This window comes from Mesitornis unicolor, unplaced genomic scaffold (genome assembly GCF_000695765.1).
Source record: "Mesitornis unicolor isolate BGI_N332 unplaced genomic scaffold, ASM69576v1 scaffold27415, whole genome shotgun sequence".
In the NCBI taxonomy this organism is placed as follows: domain Eukaryota; kingdom Metazoa; phylum Chordata; class Aves; order Mesitornithiformes; family Mesitornithidae; genus Mesitornis; species Mesitornis unicolor.
Window position 1 is genome coordinate 9,144 of NW_010186572.1, and position 22,636 is coordinate 31,779.

General features: G+C 39.9%; 1 protein-coding gene across 1 annotated transcript; it reads right to left on the bottom strand.

Moving 5' to 3' along the window:
- Positions 1 to 1,398: 1,398 nt before the first annotated feature.
- On the bottom strand, positions 1,399 to 15,888 carry LOC104535697 (glycerol-3-phosphate acyltransferase 3-like). The gene is made up of 12 exons (XM_010185194.1): positions 15,733 to 15,888; positions 11,406 to 11,478; positions 9,554 to 9,824; positions 8,341 to 8,415; positions 7,584 to 7,673; positions 6,577 to 6,670; positions 6,179 to 6,294; positions 4,645 to 4,700; positions 4,227 to 4,312; positions 3,308 to 3,436; positions 2,089 to 2,168; positions 1,399 to 1,676 (listed from the first exon to the last, which is right to left on the bottom strand). The coding sequence occupies exons 1-12, from the start codon at positions 15,886 to 15,888 to the stop codon at positions 1,562 to 1,564; spliced, it is 1,341 nt and encodes a 446-aa protein (XP_010183496.1). The 3' UTR covers positions 1,399 to 1,561.
- Between the last annotated feature and the right edge of the window lie 6,748 nt (positions 15,889 to 22,636).

Here is a 22,636-nt window from a genome sequence, read left to right on the forward strand (position 1 = left end):
AGCTTCAACAGCCATGGAAGCACAGCTTACTGCAATCAGGAACACGCAGACCTCTTTCACAACAGGAGAGCCTGAAGCAGTTGTCCTTTGCAGACCTGCGTATCACCTGCACTCTCCTTACATGGGTGGCTAATAGCTTTTTAAAAGGGCAGTCTCTCCTACTGCCTACCTACAGTACCAAAGTTTGGACTGGCTGATCCATCAAGAGAATTCACATACCTGTAGCAAACTAAACCCATAGATGATATGCCAGGGCAGGCCACAGAAGAGCTCAGGTCAGTGCTGCTACTGTGCTGTTGTCACTTCTGTTAGCCCCTCCCCTGAATATTAGTTTTCTCGACTCTCCAGGGCTGGGCAGTGTTATATATGTGCACATGTCTTTCTACAGGGTGTATTTGTGCTCACCATGACAGGTTCCTCCACCCCTGCTAAGACCTCAGTCAACTGGCTGCTGTCATGCAAGCCTTGACTCTCCTTACCAACTCCTCTGTCCTAAAGCAACTTGTTCAAAATAACACCTGTTTGTGTATGCTTCGTTAGTGATGTTCAGATGGTTAAAGAAGCCAGACTCTTCCATGTGGGAGCTACTTAACAGAGGAGCATATATTTTATACAAAGAGATACTATAGGTGACAGGAATATTTCCATCTCTGATTCCTTAAGTGCACTCACTGTATTTTCTTCTGGAGGGTGGGCTTGTCAGAAAGCAAATAAGTAGCCTTCACATCAAGCAGTGACACAAGCAGGTGGCTACACAGAAATAATTACAACAGAGGATAACAGAGGTCATGACATAGGTTTTCTTTAATTTGTGTAATGCATACAGACACAGAAAGGGATATAGAAGTATCAGATGTCACAATATGATTTAAAATTATTATGTATTTTTCTATGACATTGTCCTTGACTGTGACTAATTTATCCCAGCATCACACAACCAGGTATCAGGGACACACTGTCCTGATCACTGATCTGTTGCTTGTCAGTGGGACCCTGAAAAACTTCCTACTTTACCATCCCTGGACTTGTGACATGGAAGGGAAAGTCAGCAGCTGCCCCTTTCTCTCTGACATCCAACGCTTCCTCTCCAACTTGCAGTTCAAAAGCATATTTTGGTGAACTGCTCAATGTCTTCTGACATCAGGAGGTCTATGTCTACAGCAACAGTGACTGTGGCTCACAGGAAAACTGATAGTCCAAGTCAGTCATAGAGGTCAGGAGTACAGAGGTGTTTTATTTAGTAAGAGTCGAGAAGCTACCATTTAAGTCTTCAAGGTAACTCAAAAATTTTTAAAAAGTGTTTTAAGGAACCTAAGTAATTTTATTGCAGATTCTTATTGCTCAACATCAGAGAGAATTTTACCAGTATACTGTAAATCTTTCTATTTCTAAAATGACATCATTATTTTATACAAAATACTATCTCTTTATGGTTTCCTTGCTGTGCCATATGCAAAATATCTTACTGGGACAGCAGGAAAAGATATTGGTTTTAATATAAATAATAGACCATTTTCTGGTGGAGATAAGTCATGGAAAAATTATATAAAATAAATACCATTTAACAAACATTTCCATTTTCCACAGATCCATTTTCTATTACTATCTGACAATATTTTTTCTGCTGCTCTTCCTTGAAAGACTCTTTGACCTTCTTCCTTTTCAGTCCCCCATCCCTGAAAGGTACAGAAAACAAACACTTGAGCTCACTTCAGAGTAAAGGCAGAAAAATGGTACAATATTTAGACTGCACCGTCAAAGCAGTTTTTACCCTAAACACTGGCTTTTGCAATACAGTGCTAAATGATCTGTACTGCCAAGACTTACAATATAACACCAACAATGCCTTTCCTTTAATCTACCATTTAAAAGGCAAATAACTTACTTTCACCAACTACTACTAGATCCACCTGTCAGCTCCATTTCTCTGTTTAGACTAGATTAACCTATTTATTCCAGCGAAACTCTTCAAGGAATAAAGTAGTATTTTCTGACTCGGAGTCAGTGAGGGTGATGGACTACAGCCCAAGCAAAGCAAATCTGCAAGAAGTTTTAATAAATCCCAGCCTCAAAGGTGTAGCTTCTTACCAAGGAAGCACAGACATTCCTCCCTGAGCAGCAATGACTGCCTTGACTCTGTTGGCAAAGTGAACGGCATCTTCTTCTTCCTGAAAAAATATATGAATGATTTGCATTGCAACTTAAACATTTTCTCTGTATCTCTTTTAAAGAGATAATTTTGTCAGACAGCAGGCACTTTGGTTTATAGCAGACTCCCAAGCCAACTGTGACCTGCAGAGCCGTTCCAGCTGCTCCTGGGAACACCACCTGGTTTGCCACCATTCAGTGTCAAAAAGAACCAAGTGGAAGGCTCTGTGGTTTCTGGGCCCATCTCAAACAACAACAGAGTGAAGTCACGGGCCTGGCCAGAGCACAGGACACACCTGCTCCCAGTACTTCAGTATCAGTCTGAAGCTGCAAACTCACTGACAGGATCACCTTGGAGGAGATGGGGTATCTTGAACAGGGTTGGAGCCTGGTGGCTTCAGGATCAGTGAATTTATTGGTAGTTCACAGGAGTCTGCCTGAACTGCAGAGGGCTGAAGATACATGCATTACAGCAGCTTTCCTGCCAAGACTAAGGCTGAGCAAAGACGGGGGTAGGCGGTACCAAACTGGGGCACTGCTGGAGCAAAGGCCTTGGCCATTTTGTCTGCATTAAGTCAGTATCCAGGGGCAGTGGGTTGAGAGGCTGTGCCAAGTTGTGTGGTAAAGCTGCTGGGCAAAGGATTACCAAAATATTCTGCAGGGCTGAGAAGTAAGGAGGTGGGAGGAAGCTGTGTAAATGCAGGTAGAGGAGGGACACAGAAGGCAGAAACACCCCAGTATGGAATGAAGAGGAAGCCTGAATCTATATCACTTCTGGAGTGGAAAAGGAAGGTCTGTGCCAGGCTGAGGGGCAGGACTCCTGCAGCACAAAACCACATTTTAACATCTCTTCTAGTCTCTGGGAGCAGAAGAAAGCAAGGCAGCTGCACCCAAGTAAAGAAGCTGTTTGGGAGCAATAGGGAGTATGGCACAGAAATTTTTTAATCTCTGCAAGAGTAGTTTTTACTTGAAGATAACTAATGCACATAAATACATGCTCAGTTAATTTTAAGATTGTAGTGTTGCTTTCTGACCTTTTTCTATTAAGTTGTCAATAAAGATTCGGAAACATAATGCCAATATTCCATGCCTAGTAATGCAGACTTCCTCCCAGACAGCATTTTACAAGCATTTTCAAAACATACGAAGACATAAGTACCTCTTTGATCATCGGTGGCAGGTACCACACATTGCAGACAATAGCCCAGCTGGTCATCACATTAAAAACATGGGTCATCATGGAATGCTTTGTGCTGTTCCAGAACGCATCTGCAAAGCGGGGGTCATACTAGAAGACAAGAAGAATAAGCAAAAGGGCATGATCTGCTAAACTAAGGAGTTAAAATCACATAAGCTGCTCTTTTTTGGCCACGAAGTCACAGCTCAACTTGTCAAATCAGGGACAAATATAATCACACCTCCTAAAGGCAGCAGTAAGTTCAGGGTAAAGCTCCACATTCCAACATTCATTACAAGTTTATAACAGTTAACTTTTGCAAGCAATGCGGGACCCCAAACTACGACAGACCCATTGAAACACATCTCAACTATAACCAGATAGATCTACTCAAAGTGTAAAGAATTCTCATCTACAGATACAGTGACTACAGGGGCTTCTTCGATAATGCTCACACCACCTTTAACAATTTCCATAAGATTAGGCAATATTATAGTTCCAGAAAAAGTAACTCATGTATCTAGAACTAGGGTGACCTGGCTAAAGCTACTGTGAAACCCTTGGAAGTGCCAAGAAAAGTGCCTTTATCTGCAGAGCACACAAGAGCCAGGAGCACTAGGGCAGAAAGTGCAGACAGAACTGAACACAGCAGAGCAAATTGTAGCTGTGCTTTTTGGGTTGCTCCTAACCAGTTGTAAAGACACTCAGTGAAACATTTCTCATGCCGCACCAAACTGCAAGACATTGCACACCATGGAAATATTACATTTTCTCAAGGCTTATTCAGTACCTTCTTTACACAGAACAACCCCCTTTTAAGGTTTACACAAGACAAGCTCCTCTGACTTGATAAGCTCCTGCAAATAATCCTTCCATGTTTGGGAAACTGCAGATACGTTACCTTGATCGCTACCGGATGAATGGTCCCTCCTACCTCAAAGCTTCCCTTCTTAAACATCATTACTGATGTGTTGTTTATGCAGGTACCTGGCCAGAATTAAAACAGATGAAGAGTTTAATCCACTCTAAGTATCAGGAAAATAATCCTAAACTGTCTTAAGGAGACTTAAGTTGCTAAAGGAGAAAGTAAACTTTAGTTCTGAAACATAATCCCAGAGCCTGTTGTCACTTCCATTATGCTACACACTAAAGCAAACAGACTGTCATAAAACAGTTGTACAATATTAGAATCTGACTTTAAATATCTCACAAGAACTAATTAATTTTACAGACTAAAATCAAACACCTCACTGGTAAAAACTGGGTATAACAAACTGCACTTTGAGCAGAGCAATAAAATCAGTATAGTTGTTTCCTACCTTCGGGGAAAATTAAAATGGGTAATTTGGTCTTATCTGCAACATGTTCACTAATTCTGTGGAGAGAAAATAAAATTTCAGTATATACTTCATTTTCATAGAAGACTCTTATATTTCTATTTGGCCAAGAATCTAAACATCCATTATGTCTTACATAGAAGAAAAGCCCTTGCCCAATTGCCCTTTGTCAGTCAGTAGTTTGAGCCAGGGTGTGTACTAATTTCAGGCCTTTATCTTGGAGGTTATCTCTTGCTAATTGCAAAAGTAGGTTTTCTCCAAAACTGTACACAGTTTTATTTCACCTTTTTAACCCTATTATCACAAAGCCAGAGAACAGTGGTACTTGAGGTATGTAAAAGTTGCTTCCTGCTTATCTTCGACAAGTTCCAGCTACAAACACTGTCAAACTTATCTTTTGACTGAAATATATTCCATATTTCAAGTTTTCATGCCTTCAAGGTTCATAACATCAGATTCATATGTATCTAATGATTCTCCACATCTAGTTAAGAGGCCACTATTTTACTATCTTTGCTACATCACTTAAAAATAAATGTATTACCACTAAACAGATTACTGACACACAAAATCTGTTGTTTTCTGAGATACCTGTGTTTCCTATGACTCAAGAGCATGCAGTTCCTCTCCAGTCTGCATTAAAGAACAAAACCAAAACATCACATACCAAAAAAAGAAGAGAATAATCCAGCATAGAGGGACCTTCCCCATTTTTCTCAGGATAAACTGTTATAAGACACTTGCTTAATGTTAGCTGTGTTGCACCCTATTTCATGAAGATTTAGGATGACTAAGAACAGTCTCTATAAACCCCCCTGAGAACTCAGGAAGTGCTGCACTGAGCCAGTCCTGGTTTTGTCCTTAAAGTCCAACATGCAGTCTCTGTCAGGAATCAATACTGCAGGCCTGAGAGCAGTATAGGCATCAGGCAAACATATTAAGACACTTCTCCATGATGCTCTTCTACCTTCTAGCAGCTAGGTGGTACCTTAGCATAAAGCTGATGAGTGTTGAGGATGTTTCTAACGAGCTGTGACTGGCTCCTTCAAATAATGTGCACATCTACACAAGCAAACGCGTAAGCCTAAGGTTAAGATTTGCTACAATCAGGCTCCCTTTATCCTGTACTCACAGCCGATATAACCAGCCGCCAGATCTTCAGAGCTGATGAAAATGTACCAGGGCAAGGCATGATCTGGGAAGCAGATGTGCTGACAAAACTCCAATTTCTGTCCTGACATCCTGAATCATCAGCCTCAAAAATGAATGGGCAGGGTCCGGCCTGTGGTAATTACTTTGTGGTAATTCCCAGAGGTTATAGGGCAAACGATCAAAAGTTCAGAGATGACTGCTACTCCCTGCACCTTCATTGATGAAGCAGTTAAAAACCTCACACTGATGACAACCTACAACTGCCCACCAAAAAGATGCAAGGCGAGAACAGTCTCAACTCACACTTGGACATCACAGTTACTAGACATGATGGGACAATTAAGCAAACATCTCACTACCTTACTTTTTCCTCACCAGATGACGGTCTTTCATTTCTGAGCGTTCAAACAAAACATGCTGAGAGGTTTGCATGCAAGATCTTTGAATAAGTCCCATAAGACCTCCATGTGCCTGGCCAACCTGCAAGCCCAAAAGAAACTTGTTACTATGCAAACACAGACACTTAAATGATACAGTTCTGAATACAGACGCATCTGTTTCTAAGCTCATTCATGAATTACACAAATCCTCTTAGTAAGATCTGTGCACATACCTGCCTATGTCTATTGTTTCTCAACCCTGAAGGTGAATCACATTCAAATCAAACCCCACTCTCTCTACCACTGGGTTTATCCTTTTATCCAACACTACATCTATGGGCATCTCAACATTACCAGTATTTACCAACTCTCTTGTTCATACCAAGGAATAGCATCCATCACTGGCCAGGATTAGAACATCTAATGGAGACGTGTGGTTGGCTACACAGATCCCTCCTTTTCGTGGTCTATTTTCCCTGCAATAACAATCATAAAAGTAATTACTTGATGTTTATTATTTATGACAAGCCTCATCAGGTGACCTATCCAGTAAGTATACATCTGCAATTCAGACTGCCAGCAACAAAAGAATTTCAGGCACGCAGCTTATCTGTAGAACCACAGGAAGAGGAAAGCACAAAACATTCTAAAATTCTAGTATCACTATGAGATACGTTAAAACTTCTGACAGTACATTACAGCAGTTAAGTCATCTCTCCCCATATTTTCTAGAGTCCCTTCACATTTCAGTAGTTCTGCCATTTCACCAAAACCAGTTTCCTGTTAGTTGAGAATATGCTACTTCACTGGAGTAGGTGTTTTAGCTGCATACATTGTCATTGATATAGGCATGTATCGAAGACCCCCTGAACACTAATACTGTAAAAGCAAAGATACTAGAGCTTGATTGTGATTGTTTTACAAAGCACAAACAAAAAATATTTCAGAAGCCTTCATTACATATATCACCACCACTTAGCAAGCAAGCTATTGAAAAAACTTATTGAAATACCATCCATAACTTACTTTAGGAGAGAGCTTGAAAAATTATTTACTAAACAAATTGACTAATAGAACAGTTGAACATATTATGGTGACATTCTTGTGTGTGATTATAATGTGTTAATGACAAACATTGAGAAAAATAACTTTAGTCAAAAATACAATACTACTCCACCTTTGCATGCCCTGCCAATACACAACAGAAAACACAGTAGGCTGTGCAAACATCTTGACAGAGTCTAGATGTTCTAAACAGCTTTTTGGATCAAATTGCACCATCATAGTACCTGTGCAGTAATGGAATAAGAATCCCACTCTGAAACTTGAGACACTGAGTACTGTAAGAAATAAATACCAAACCACCAAGAGCTGGGTGGCACCACTCACCTGTTGTGGAAATGAACCAGACCACTCAGACATCGGACACCTAATGCAGCACACATCATCTGAACCTGGTTGCTCAGCCAGCATTTAACCCTAAAAGAAATGAAGCCCTACGTACATTTCCAGTCCTGTTCCACTCATAAAACAATGTAATGTAAACTCTCCAACTTATTCCCAATAGCAGTTATTACAAAGACAATATTAAGAGTATCGATTGCACTAGCAATGCTATGCAGGAGGAGCTTACTGGATATCAAATATATTCCTGGTCCATTCTCCTACTGTAATCTATTCTAAACCCACCATATTCAAAGCAGAGAAGATAACAGTGTAGCTGGAAGCAACTGCTATTGACTCATTCATTAATATTCATTAAATATAAAAATATTTAGCTGGTGAGTCACTTGATTTTTTTTTTGCACTGACAGAACATAACTGCTGCATAGTATTAATATGGAATTGCTCATGAGAGGCGATTAACTTGCCCTACTCTGACTCAAGTAGAACATCCACTTTATTTTCCACTGTAAGATGCAATTCCAGCAGTATCCATCTGGCTTACATTGCTTTTAAGATGGCTTTCAGATGCCATTGCCATACTATCTTTCAGTGCTCTCCGAGTTTACACTACAGGAATATCACCCCACAATAGTCCACATGAATCCTCAGGACTCAAGCAGATTTATAGTCCAACACCCTAATTCAAATCCTTAAAGAAATGTAAAAAAATAAACAGAAAGAGCCCTTAGCAAACACCTACCTGCCATTTGGAAACTGTCCTACTACTGTAGTGGCCGAGACCAGCAAGAGGATGCTGAAAACAGCCAAGCAGATGCTACAAAGTAAAATAATCTTAATTAAGTGCTAAAAAGCAAAACAGGAAGAGCAAGCAAGAAAATCTTTTATTTAATCCTTTTATTTACTTCACAGTGCTTCTTCCATTAACAGCATCTAACTATCAATACAAACTAGTTAAGGCCAACAGGATAATATGAGCACAGGTTTTCACTCAATATTGAGTGAATACAAATTTTGAATACAAAAACTTGTGCTGCCTGAAGCCTACCTTCCAAAAAGCACCACGCTGATCTGAAGCAATCAAGAGGTAAAGAAGCCGTTGTGTTCAGAGGACATCAAGTAGTGGCTATGTTCTTTAATGCAGGTGAGATTTTTAAGTGCCACAATGGACCCATCGTTTCATTTTTAAAAACCTATCAAGAGATTTCACTGCATATTTATACTCCAACCAGTAAGCTACTAAATAATCATTAAAATTAAATATCATTGGTTCCTAATGCCTGGACAAAACCAATATTGAAGCCATTTCTACATAAATGTTGTCATCTTAAGCTACGTGTCTACACAGGCATACGTGCTCTGCTGTGTGACTGACTGGTATGAAATTATCCTATGCAGTGCGGCTGTGTTTTGAATATACTGCCCTTCCATCAGAGAAGTAAGAGATTTTAAAAGTCCCTGCTCTTGAAAAGAAGGCATAAATATTTGTAACTGTTTGGTCAATGTGATAAAGGCTGGTTTTGCTTAAAAGAATATTCAAAAAGTGTGAAAATCAAAACCATCCTAAGTGGCTGTCTTTTTTTCCATTTAGCCTTGTGCTCCCAGAACACCGGCTTTGCTTCAGATCCCAAGTCTCCCTCTCCCTTATTCAGACACACAGAACCTGATCCTTTCAGTTGAAACAGTTGTTACTGTTACATAACAGAAAGATCTCCTGGATTTTAAAAACAAATTAAACAAAGACTTTGCATACTAATAAAACATATAGAACATGAGAAATGTACATTTTCAACACCTTTTTTTTCTCCTTTTGCAGATATTTGAGTTTTGATGACATCTTGGAAAACAAAGCCACGCCAGGTTCTCTTTTCTGCACTAGTCAGTAGCATATTGTTGCACATCTTTTGTAAAAAGTAATAGGAAAAAACATTTCCAGCAAGTTACATCAGGCTTACCGAAAAGGCATCAGAAGGCAATACCGAATTAGGATCCCAATGACCCACACAACAGTCAGTTGCCAGCTGACTCTGTGCAGGTTGGCGTTGGTTCTGCTGAGTAGGTTCCAGGACACCAGCTCCTCAGAAGAGAACCGCTGGGTGACTTCATCTTCTGCAACTGCCTCACACCCCTTCTTGGAGAAGTACATAACGTCAGCAAGGCTGAAGCATCCTCGGCACTGGCCAGCAATCTCCTTTTCCATGGAGGTTCTCTCTCTCTGGATGATTCCTGCATGAGGAAATGAGTCTTTCTTCCACACAGTGGAATGGACAACACAGATTCCAGAAAGAGTAAAACACATGATTTTTAGAAATAGCTCTCCTCTCTAAGCACCATAATTGCATTATGCCTCATTTACAGACTGGCATTTAATTCCACAAGTTACTTCTCTAATCCTATGCCATAAAACACCACTAAATTCTTGAAGAAAAGGAAAAGTATTCGGTGAGTTGCAAATAAAACCTTGAGTGCAACACCTACTTCATTACCATTTACCAAACACCATATTTACACACACCTAGAAACATCAACAGCGCACTGCCAAGATTGCAGACCTCTCCTTATGCCTTGACTCAAATTCAGGCAGTGTTTGTATATCTGTTGTTCTTGCTGCCGTTGATTAGCTTTACTTTTTCCACAACATTTTGCCAGGTGTAACAAATGCTTTCCTCTGGAATTTTTTCTCAGAGTCTTCTCTCTTCCCCTATCCCTTCTACTTGAAGAGTTATTTCACTAACAAGGAACATTGAAGTGTCTAGATTTTTCCCCTAGATATACATAGTGTAACACAGAAGCATTATGTAGGAAGTATAACAACATATTCATGCTCCATATCTGTAAAATTACAACTCATAGAATGGCCACACACAGCAAGTCTCAGTGATGTTTCATGAGGTGCTGAGGTCACTCTGAGACTAGATTTTTACCTGACTGGTTACTAAAATGTACTGACTCATGCCAGCTAACACTTCCCTGGGGCTTTTTGGTTGGGTTTTTTTGGGAGAAAGGGTAATGGACCACATTAAATATGCATTATTCAAAATAAATTTAATTTATCTTAATTGGCATTCCAACTTTCCTCCAGCTGCACTTCAGTCAAACCTTCAACATCCAGGAAATCCTCAGACCTGAAAGTCATTAGCTGACAAACCAAGCAATCTATGTGACTAATGACTAGAAACGGCACTACAAGCAAAAAGATTATAATAACAACTTAACCCGGTTCCTTTTGGTCAAAGGAGAAAGAAAAATAGTTGGGAAGAAATAGAAAAATACTCTCAGATTTTATCCCCATGCCTAAAGAAGAATGCAAAGTGTAACTATGATCCATGGGATGGTGTAGCTCCTTTACTTGAGAGACCCTGTCTTTTTGCATGCTAGGAGTTACAAGAAGCAAGAGAGAGCAACGTCACAGAGCAACGTCAGGGGAAAAGAATACTCATTCCTCTTAATCTTGTAAAGAGAGAGAACTGATGGAGTCAGAAAATACTAAATACTCATGAAAATAGGGACAGCTTCCCAAATGCTTATCAGCAATGTCTTTCTCTACCCACACTAGTCTCTAACACCTTTTATTCAGAAGATTCAATCCCTCATAGATTATCTTGCTTATAACATGAAGTCTTTTTTGTAGGTTTGTAACTTCATCAGTTATTTGCCCATAAAACTCCATTTTGGCCATTCCAGTTTTCTTAACTTAACATCAGATACAATTTATGTTTCTGTTCACTCTTTTCTAGATAAGGTATTAAAATAGCTCCCTTTTTACAAGATGAACAATGCTGTGGTACCTTCATTCAGAGACCTTACCAGTGGAGATTAAATTTTCAAGTGCCAGCGCCTTCTGCTTTTTAACTCCCTCCTCAATCTGCAGGGTGGCCCACTGCTCACAAAACAACAAAAGCAGATGTTAATGGATTTCATTTCGTCATTTCCAGGTATTCTGTAATTACCTTAAGTGAACTGTCTGAGCCTCTTTTATCAAACCCAGGTCTTAGGTTTTTCATTTTTCAGATTCAGCCTGAAGGCTGTCTTGCATGCCACAAAAACAAACAAACAAACCCCCACCCAAACAAAAAACCACACACCCAAATAACTGAGATACCTAAAAGACTCTCTTTGGTTCATAGGTCCAAAACTCTCTCTTTCCCGATTAGCTTCAGGCAATAGAATGATGCATAATACTATCACTGACATTAGAGACATATTGGAAAAATAGATCTGAAAATAGATTTTAAAGAATAAAAGAGATTATCACAGCATTAAGGCATTCATGCAGTTCCTGTTAAGAGAAAGCAGAGGAGGGACCATTTCATATCCATTGTATTTCTGAAGCAGTAGTTTTGGTAACAAGCTTTTACCTTTCCCTGTCTTTACCTTTTTGAGCTAAACCAAGTTTTTGCACCCTGTGCAAAGCAGCATAGAACTCCATTAACAAAATCAAATATGCCAATATGCCTAATTTTTACAGTTTTTGTGTTTTTAATGTCTTCATCATACATATATAGACATATAAATAGTAGCTTCCATCAGTACTAGATCTTCCCATGTATATGCCCTAACAAATGACACAGGATGCTTCCATGCAGGCTTTGCTCATAATTAAGGAATCATTATTAAGTTCCACTCAGCACATACTCTCACATGCTATTAAGGCTTCCCACCTACAACAGATAAGGATCCATCCTTCTGCTTCAGGAGAAACTCTTGCTAAACAGTTTCTTTCCCTCTTACTGATGCACACAGCCATTCAAGTCACCACAAAGCTTAGTCTCACATAGTCTTCGTTACATTACAAACCTGCTATTTTGTATGTGCCAGCAACGTCAACTAACTTTTGGCCATCTTTTAAGTTTTGCACGCTCTCTACTAGCTCCTTCTGTAGCTATTGAAATGAAAGTCAGTAACAGAAAAGGGACCCTTTATCATGGCATAATACCCTTCGTTGACTTTTTTTTTTTTTACCAACTCCTAGTTAACTCTTTTACCAGCCATCTCAAAAGAAAAGAAAAAACAGAGAGCAGAATGAGCAGTGTCATCAAGATCACAGCCCACGCACTGAGAAATGAAAGAATATACAGCACAGGAACAAGAACATTGCAAAAGGCAGTAAAGGCAGATGTGTGGCAAACTTAACCTCTTTATAATGTACTGCTGGTCCTCACTCCTCCCCCAGTATCCTTTAGGATAATGGTATGGCACGAAGGAGGAAAATTTAAAAAAAAAAAGTCATCTAGCTTGGCAAATAAACTCCTTTGGCTTACTCTCTGCTTTTCTGTCTCCTGTTCCCCACCCTTATCTTGTCCATCATAGCCCTCCTACATGAACAGGTACTAGCCAGCTGGCAAGCACTGCCAGAAATGAGCTTCTTATACTGTCTTGAGCAATTCAGCATATCTCAAGGAGGCTGAATTTTTATTTATTTCCAGCTGGGAAAAGGATGATAATCACTGACCAAGGCAACTCACAAAACTATATTGACTAATTTAAATGAGCAAGACAAGTCAAAACTAAACAAAAATTTATAAAGTTGACTAGTAAATTATAAAGTCCTGCCAGGCTATTACTCAGTACCTCATAGCACAGAGAAACAGTGGGACAAAAGTTGCAGCTTGCAATCAATTAGTCAGCCAAGGCTAAAAAGGCAGAGGAGAAGGCAGATGAGGAAGAGCTTTCAATAGCTGAATGGTTACACAGGGCTTGTCAGCTTGGAAAAGAGTTGGCTGAGATGGCTTATGACAGAGCCAGGTCTGGACTGGCACAGAGCAGGTGCTTAAGGAACAGTTACACATTTCCTCTTCTAATACAAAAGCTGTGGAACATCGCATGAAAGTGTTGGGCAGTGGGTATGAGCAAGAAAAGGATAATATATTCCACAAAACACAGTTATTGTCAAAGACACATTGCTGGAGATCAACTGAAATGGGAGCAGTTACATAAAAACATGGGTGAAAAACATCATGGGGCACCAAAAACAAAGTCACCTCTCCTAACTCATAAATCAGCATGGGAGACTGAAGCAACAGGCAGCTGGAAGAGTATTGCTGGCAATAGGGCTGTCCAGTCACCCAGCTCTTAGGCTTCTCATCAAGCAATTGAGTTGACACCTGTCAAAGCCAGGCTCTCCGTCCAGGCCAAAATCCGAACTGACCCAGCAGAGTAGTTTCTATGATCTTCTGCATTTGGTGGCATTGGTACATTTAATTTGTTTTAAAAATATGAAATAAGGCTGTGTCAAGTTGTTTAATTTTTGAACAAAGGGTGAATATAAACCTGCTTAAATGCTAACTGTACCCTAAGCAGCAGTTTCAACCATATTCTGGTGTGCCCCAGGACTCCCAGAAGAGGTCCAGCAATTTCATGCACAAGGTTTAACCCAGCATTTCCCAGTCCTATCCTTACTTTTGAAGGCCATAGTGCAAGCAAAGGGAACCTAGCATTCTTTCCATCCACTTTCCCTCCCATTTCTCACCAAGATACCTCTCAGCTACTCTTTTGGCATGATGAGAATTATTTAAACAATACTTCAAAGAAAACACCTGAAATTAATCGTAAGATGAAAACAGAGGAAACTCCTCTTTTGCCAGGACACTTAGGGAACAACTTTCAACTAAAGAGAAAAACCAAAAAATGCCTACATGGAGTCAGCCTGAACCGCAATGCACGGAGCTGTGCTCTTCCTGTTATTAGCTGCAGTGGCAGTGGAGAACTAGACACAAAAGGCTGTAACTGATCACATAACAATTAACTTAATTACTTCTTTTTTGATAAATTAATCCTCTACATTTTGAGCAGAAATTTAACATGCTTATAACCTGTTATGAAAAACCGTAGAAAAAAAAATTCATGTGTGTTTCCAAAGAGAAATGCCTTCCTATATTAAGCACCCACTAGGTGCGCCAAATGTCCTTTCAAGTTGGTAAATGCACAGGAAAAAAAAAAATAAAACAAACACAGCAATTATTTTAATGTCTGCCAACTGCAGCAACAAAGCTGTCCAAAGACCTCCTCAGGTTTATGCTTGATATGAGAGAGCCTGATGAAACCAATCCTACATACAAGTGCCATGAGCCTCTTACTCAGGGTAACAATTAGAATTTAATTAGCATACCACTGGCTGATAAAAAAAAATAGTATCATGCATAAGAAAACAGAAGAAGAAGAAAGAAAGAAGAAATATAGTAAGACAGACATCAGACAGTATTGGCAAGGTAAGACGGACACAATATTAACTGTATCACATTGTTACAGGCATGTTCTACTGTATAAGCAGATGGCTCTAATGGCTTAATAATAGTAATAGTAACCATGACAACTAGTAACAAGTTTTCTGCCACAAGTAGAAAAATATACTCATGAAAAGCAAGTTTCTGCCAGAAAGACAAACTCAGTCTACTGGAAAATCAAAATGCTTCACTGTTCAATATGTTGAATTCATGGCACCTGCTTTGAGCCACTGATAGATGTGAAAAGTCAAGATTTGAAAAAATTAAATACAATTCTGGCTTATTAAAAGCCCCAGAAATCTTTTACTAACATCAGCAGAATCAGGATCTTAGCCACAACTTGTTAATCTCTAGAAAAATTATGCTTTTAGATCGTGGCATGGATTCCTCAAGTCTTGTGCAGCAGAACTTGTGACTGCTGGATCCCCAGATTCATAACTGAAAGAAGCAAACACACAGAGCCAATATTCTTACCTACAACAGTACTCATTAATACCGTGTAATTAAAATAATCCAAATAAGACCACTGAAACCTATGTGCATCTAAAATACATGTTCTTACTACTTACCAACTCCTGTAAACTAATGCACATTTTTATTTCTATTTTAATAATAGCATGAAGTATTCTAACCAGCTTGAACTAGAATATATCATGGTATCTCTAACCAAAGAAAACCTCAAACTGGTACCAGATTATAACCCAGCACATAACTCAGTACAATTAAGGACATCATCCAAAAGAACAATCACATAACTTAAAGTTGCAAACAACACATCCAAGACTCTCAAAGTTAATGGAATTCTTTCTGCTGACTTTTATGGCTTCTGTATCAAATATACAGATTCTAATTTTTTTATTAAACATGTCCTGTAGTAAACACTTACCTTTTTAATGCAATTCTCAACTTACCTCTAACATCTTTATTACAATTTTCACATAGAAATGAGAAATTCCCAATGACACTCTCAATATTGAAGGCAACAAAACCAGCACCACAAACAACACTGTCCAGCTGAGCAAAAACTTGCCCTCCACATGGCCATAGTCCTCTCTATTTTCTTCCATGATCACTCCTTCAAAATGTCAACCCACTGCCTTTCTGAGAATATTTGCTCATCTGTAGTGGAGAATCCAGCAGTCTTCAAGAGACGGAAAAAACCAAAAATGACACATTCCAAGAGTCAAAGGTGTCTGTAAGAGAAGGCTGTTGCCCTCAGAAGCCTGGGTTGCCTTGAGAAGATGGTCTCAGAAGCCTTCAGACAGATGGTCTCAATGATAACTTAATTTTTACACCTTGTCCCGCCCTAACTCCACCCAATTACTTTTAATTGATAGGCATTTACTCACCAGACTTAAAACAGGGGAGGAGAAAGTAAAAAACACCGTAAGTAATAATATATGTTAGGTAACAAGATGCTGCCAACAACGAAACCTGTCAGTGTGTCAACGAGCTTTCACAATGCATCCCTCCAATAAATTAACAGAACCAAGTAGGCGTGGTCTTTGGACTGCCTAAAATCTCTTCTAACACTCATTTAATACACATGAAGCACTTCTCCAACTGACATTTGTTCAAATCGGTAACTTATTTGGTCAGACTTTATGCTTCATGCTGAACTGACTGCCTCATTTTGGTATTTGACCAAAGGAGTCAACCTGAAGCTTGAGGTGCAAGTCAGGCTTCTTTTTTCTTCCTAGTAACACCTGTGAGATGGAGATGTAAATTCCAGCAGGGAGTAATTGACAATACAATAAAACCTGCTGTACAAGAAGTTAGCCAAACTGTATTACAGGGTTACAAAATGCACTGTGGTGAAGTAACAAGTCACCTACCTTTGCACCTATTCAACTGCAGAATTTAAATACAATAGATAAGCAGGTTCCTCCTTCTATCAAATGCCAATAACTTAATTCACTGTTTTTAAGTAAGATCCAGTTCAGCCCTTTACACTGACCTCTCTCCTGCCCAATTGAATGCGTCACAGAAGACACAGAGGTCAATAAATGTATCTCTAGAACCTAAGAGGAGCCCACCGGCTGCTTATTTCCAGTCTTATCACAGAATAAATTAGCTAACCTTGGTAGAATTCAGGGCACGACATCCAAGACAGGCCACAAAAGATCTTTCCTTTGCACATGCTTATATTAGCATACTTGTCTAAAGCTGGGACCGTCCTTCTAAAATATCCCCTTCTCCATGTACCACTGTTTGGTTTCTGTTATAAAGCAGCCTTGGCACACACAAACTGGATTCCTTAGAAAAGAAAGGAGACCCAAAGATCCACTGTACAAAGCGTGCCCAATACTCTCCAGTCAGTAACAGAAGCAGGTACCAGTGGGCTGCACCACCACTAAGTCCTCCAGTTTATAGCAAGCACCCAGGAACCTACCAGTAGGCTCTTGACATGTTACAAGCTCACATGATATGATGACATGCTTCTTGTACCATATAACGAGTTAAGTAGCTTTGGTATCTTCTATTTGTATATTTGCAGTTGAATGCCATCCCTGAGGTCTTTGTAACTCCATCACATCTTCTTCGGCAATCTAACTTTTCTTTTGCATCTTCTTTTCATTATTTACCTCCCTTACCTTCCCTTCTATTGCTGACCTTTTTCTGAGCCTTTTGTGTCTTCTACAAAAACTTGTTCATTTGTTTTTGTAAAGTTTCTGCCTTCTATTTGCTCTTTCTCTCAACGGCAACCTCAAGCCCCTCACGCTCTATTACACTGCTGCCACCAGGCACACCATCACCCGTTACGCCTTGCCTGCCTCACCAAAAAAGGGTTCTCTAGGCTTTCCTAGGAGCAATGTTTCATTGCTTGTAAAGCACCTCTGCTCACCTGTTTCTGTTTAGCTGTCACTCTTTTATGTTCTCATTTCTGGTCTCTCCCTTGAGTGGCTCTGCCTGCTAAGACACGTTTCCTAGGTTGGTGCACAGCAGCAAGCTGGATGAACGAGCGCTGATCCTCTGGCACAACACAGTGCATCTCTGAACAGCGACCTTCAGCCTTGGCACAAGGATCAGTATGCACATCATCTGAATGCTAAAAACGCTGTGGGCCAGAGGGCGGAAGCAGTTTCTGAGACCTGATTTAAGGCAGGAAATACAGGCCAAATGAAGTCTTGATAGCACACCAGGAAGTAATAGGAAGGTGTGGCAACTCTCTTAATGGGATGCCTCAGCAAGAAGCCTAAGCACACTAAAGAGGGACTTCCATACCCTGGGGGGAGGAAGAAGAGGTTTGCCCTCCTGAATGAGGGAGAATTGTTTTCCATTCTTATCACGTGCATTGCCTCTCTAACCCTTACAAAGTCATATTCCCCAGACCTTATATGCACTGCCTCTCTGACCCTTACAAACTCACATCCCCCGGCACACCAAGAGCACAGACAGACGCTAATTATTCCCTGCCACTTTCTGAAAAAACAGATAGCATGCAAACCCCACCCATGCTCACCTCTCCATCATGCTGAATGATGGGACTGCAGCCCTTTGACAGCTATAATTTCCCCTGGCAAACCACTCAGTCCAAGACATCTGAGGCTTTCTGGGGGCTGTTGAGACAGCTATCACAGGCATATCCCAAAAAAAAGTGGAACAGGTTTGGACAGGAAACGAATAAAATAGAGAGGCTTTGGGATTCTATTGCTTTTCATCCAGCAACTCACATTTGCCACACAGCAAAATACAATTACTACCAGTTTGCTCCTGCACACACAGCGCTGCCAAGACCCACTGCAGTGAAAGCATCACCTTGAATTCATGGGCCAGCCTGGAAGCCCCAGCCCCTTGCAGGGTTGTAAAAGTGGAGGCCATAGGGATGGCATTCTCACATAAAGGGAAAGAAGATGAAGAGTTGCTACCAGCCTCTCTACTAAGGCAGTCAAAATATCTAGCCCAAAGGCTGACAGAAGGCACAACAAAATCCATATGGCCTGGTCTCTTATGTTTATTCTTTGCTTTGTCCACTTTGTACCTTCTGAAATAATGCAAAACATTTCAGTGTTATTACTCTTCTATTGCAAACCTTTAATGTTGCATGGTTTTGAGACAAACAAACAAACAAACAAACAACAACAAACCCTACATGTCATTCCTGTGCCCTTCTGGCTGTTTATCTCTCTTACCAATAGCCAACCTTCTGCAGTCATGTCCATTTTGAAGCCCAGAAGTGTGAAGGTATTGCAAATAATTCAAATAAACCTGCAGCAATGAAATGTGGTTTCACTCATTTCTCAGGTCCAAGTAAATAACAGCCAATGAATTAATACCAAACAACTACAAGCACTTCTTTACGATGAAGTACTCTATATGTCAGGAAAAGTCACAAGACACTTAATGTGCAAAACCTTCTGTTCATTTAGAAGAATGAAATACAACTTAAAAGAAAAGGATGCAATGACATGAGAAAATCAAGAGCAAAGCTTCCATTAATTTAATGAATCTCAAATTGACAGGTACAAGCATAAGAAATTCACTTGAAACAATGAAGATATTCCTGGTCTTCTAGGGAAATGAGGAGACAGAGTAGGTGTCAGCTGCCTGCTCTTGGCTCTCAATCCTTGAGGTCATTCTACTAATTTCCTATTATTAGGCAATGTTTTGCAATTGTCTGAGGGAACTGGAATTATGACCCATTCATTTTCTCACGGCAAGGAGAATCAAGTGACCTGTGCCTATCTGTAGGGCCTTATATGGAAGGGTTAAATCTGGTATAAACAGCCTTTTCCTGCATGGGAATGGCCTTACAGCAGTTGTCTTTCAAGCAGGTGCATATATGCTGTAAGCAATTAAAAACTGCAACAGGACACAACAGCTTTCAAAGAGGGCTGCTATGGTTTTGCCTGCCTTCTGATATGTTACTTACTTTCCAGGTATGCCTCCTTCCTGTCCTTCCTAACTATGCCCGTGACCCCGAAAGCTGCCTGTAGGGACGTCATAGAGGAGAGTTTGCAGCCGACACCATGCTGCCTTTCTTGTAATGTTTTTCTTATCAGAACATCACATATCCCTAACAGATACTGTTCCAAAAAAAGCACTGATACATCAACTTCAGCCAGATGGTGCTTCAGATTTTTGAGTAATACATTCCCTACAGGTTAACAAAGAGATATTTCTACCCGAGACAAATAACAATAGGATCCATGACTATCAATCAGGATCAATCTTCTATCGGTTGATCTTTTTTACAATAAATACGTAGGGTATATTGTTTACCTATTTCAAGCTGCAACATGATCAAAGGCTGCTTACCCTTAGCATTGTCATTGGACACAAGAAGGTGTTACTATTGCTAAAGTGGCTCCTCTGACTCCAGTTGTAGGGCTCCCTGGTGTTTCTATGCAAGTTTTGCCACACTACAAAGGCAGCAAAGCAGACTGATCTACTTAGCAAAGTCCTTTAAGACAATGGCACAAAGTCAAGAGAGCAGACCTAGGCTGATTTGCCAGCACTTTTTAATATTTAGGTGTACCAGGATTATGTTTTGCAGGACAAGAAAGTCTTAAAGGACTAACGACTGACCAGAGCATTCTGCATTCCAGTAATTCTGATGTGCGTACTCACCCGTGAAAACTACTAAGAGTATCTCTTTTTCAATTAAACTTTTACCAGCAATAACAAATTAAGGCCCTTTTGGTTTTTGCTTGTATCTCCTTACCTGATTGCTACTCAAGGATGAAATAATCTCTAGTAGTTTTGTTTCAAATTTTATCAAGATTGAGGTTCACGCCACACTTGTGGAAAATTCTCCAAAAAGTCAGAATAACCCTAAAGATCACCTATTGCATGGTAAGCAATGCCAGGTGGAATATTTATTTATAGAAATGACACTGTGTCCACACACTGAACTGCAAATATCCACTCCTCTGCATTCATACTGTAACTGATCTATGTCTGCTGCTCTGTTGGTCTGCATGGATCACATCTTTGCCACAAAACAGATGTGTTGATATCTGACCGCTGTAAGATTGTACTATTTGTGGTTTATCTTTGGCCATCAACAGTTGAATTATGAAAATATTGAAGAAGTATCATAAGTCCTGTATCACTCATTAAGACGACTCTAACACACGTAGCTCTGACCACACAAGCATTACTGTTTCCACGCAAGATAAACGCAACAGTTACAGAACCTTATTTATCATATCCTGTAGCTTACAACAGGCTTGCACCTTTGTATCACAAAAGCATGGAGTCTACTACATGTTCTGACTACATTCGTTTGCCTTAGCAATGCATAGATGCCCATCAGATGTGCAGGTATTACATGACTGTCAATACAGATCTCATATATTGTCAATATATGTCTTGTATGTGGTTTGTGTATCATTGATGCTGAATGCAACAGAATAATTTGTCAATGCACAACATTCATTGCATTGATTAAATGCATAAAATTCTCTCACAGCTCTGTTTTAGGAGGGACTGCAATCACAGTACAGAGTCCTTCGGGGCAATTTCTGAAAAATGTCAGCATTCATGTCCGTTGTCACCATTTTCTCCACGAACAGCTATGCAAGCCTGTCATATCCATCTGTTCTTGTTGCCTCCACCGTGGCAATGAGGTCCATAAGAGAGTCATTTGTTGCAATGTATCACTTTAGTTATGTTGTACTTATTACTCGTTATTTTTTAATGTCTCATGGCCTGCACTGCAAGAAATGAATACTAGCCCTTCCTCATTAATCTTGACAACCATTCTGTATCATCTGTAGACACACTACCCCTCTATTCAGAGATCTAGATCACTTATGAAAGTGTTGAGAAATAAAAGTCTTAGGTCCCTCTGTCCACTGTGAGAGCAGGTAAGAATCACAATAATTTTTGTTTTCTAAATGTTGACACCATTTGCATATATAACACTTAAGGAATTTTAATTAAATGTAAATATGCCAAAACTGACCATTCTTCTGAATCACACCAACAAGTTTTAAGGGAAAATAAAAAGGTTGCTTTATATGCACTAAAAAGGTTAATTTTATAAAGAAAAACAATACATGCACGACACCCCAAATTCATGGAAACATCTCTTGAAAGACCACAGGATAGTACACCCTATTTCATGACTCAGGAAATTAATGTCTAAAGCTAATAATATGCTTACCTATAGTCCTGGTGAGGGATGAAATTTGCTGTCCTGAAGGAAGAAACTCCAGTGGTCTCTGATCATGTTTCAAAGAATGCTCTTTTACCTCTCCTTCAGGTTTTTTTTTTCCTAGAGCTTTCTTATGGCTGATGTCATCAAGGACACCTGCTACAGTGTGAAAAAAATGTGTTACTACAAATGAAGTAAATGAAGAAGTAAAACGTGACTATTGAAAAAAGACAGAACATTCCCCAAACTCAGTCCATATCCTGAGAAGGAGTGGTACAATTAACTGCTGTCAAATCACTGTCTAGCATTGTCATTTTATTACTCCCTTAATGAATTTATCACATTATTAACTGAGAAGACTCTCACCACAATCCCAAACATTACAGTGCACCTCCAGGCACACTCACAGCTGCATGTTCTGTTCCAGAAGATACAACTTTTTTACAGATAGCAGCTCAGCCAGTTCTATGCCTTTTCATATTGCAGACTGGCGTGACACAATCCTCCCACTCCAAAGACACGAAACACAGCTTGCTCCATCCACACTAACAGCAGGAACATGTGGATCGGGCAGCTTGGTTTAAATGCTGTTTTGATGCTTTACTGAAGCTCTTAGTACATATTACTGAGGCGCTTCTAGAACCACAGATCCTGACTTTCAGCCTGGAGCGATGTCAGGATCTGGAGCTTGCTGGCAGGTGACAGGCAGGCAT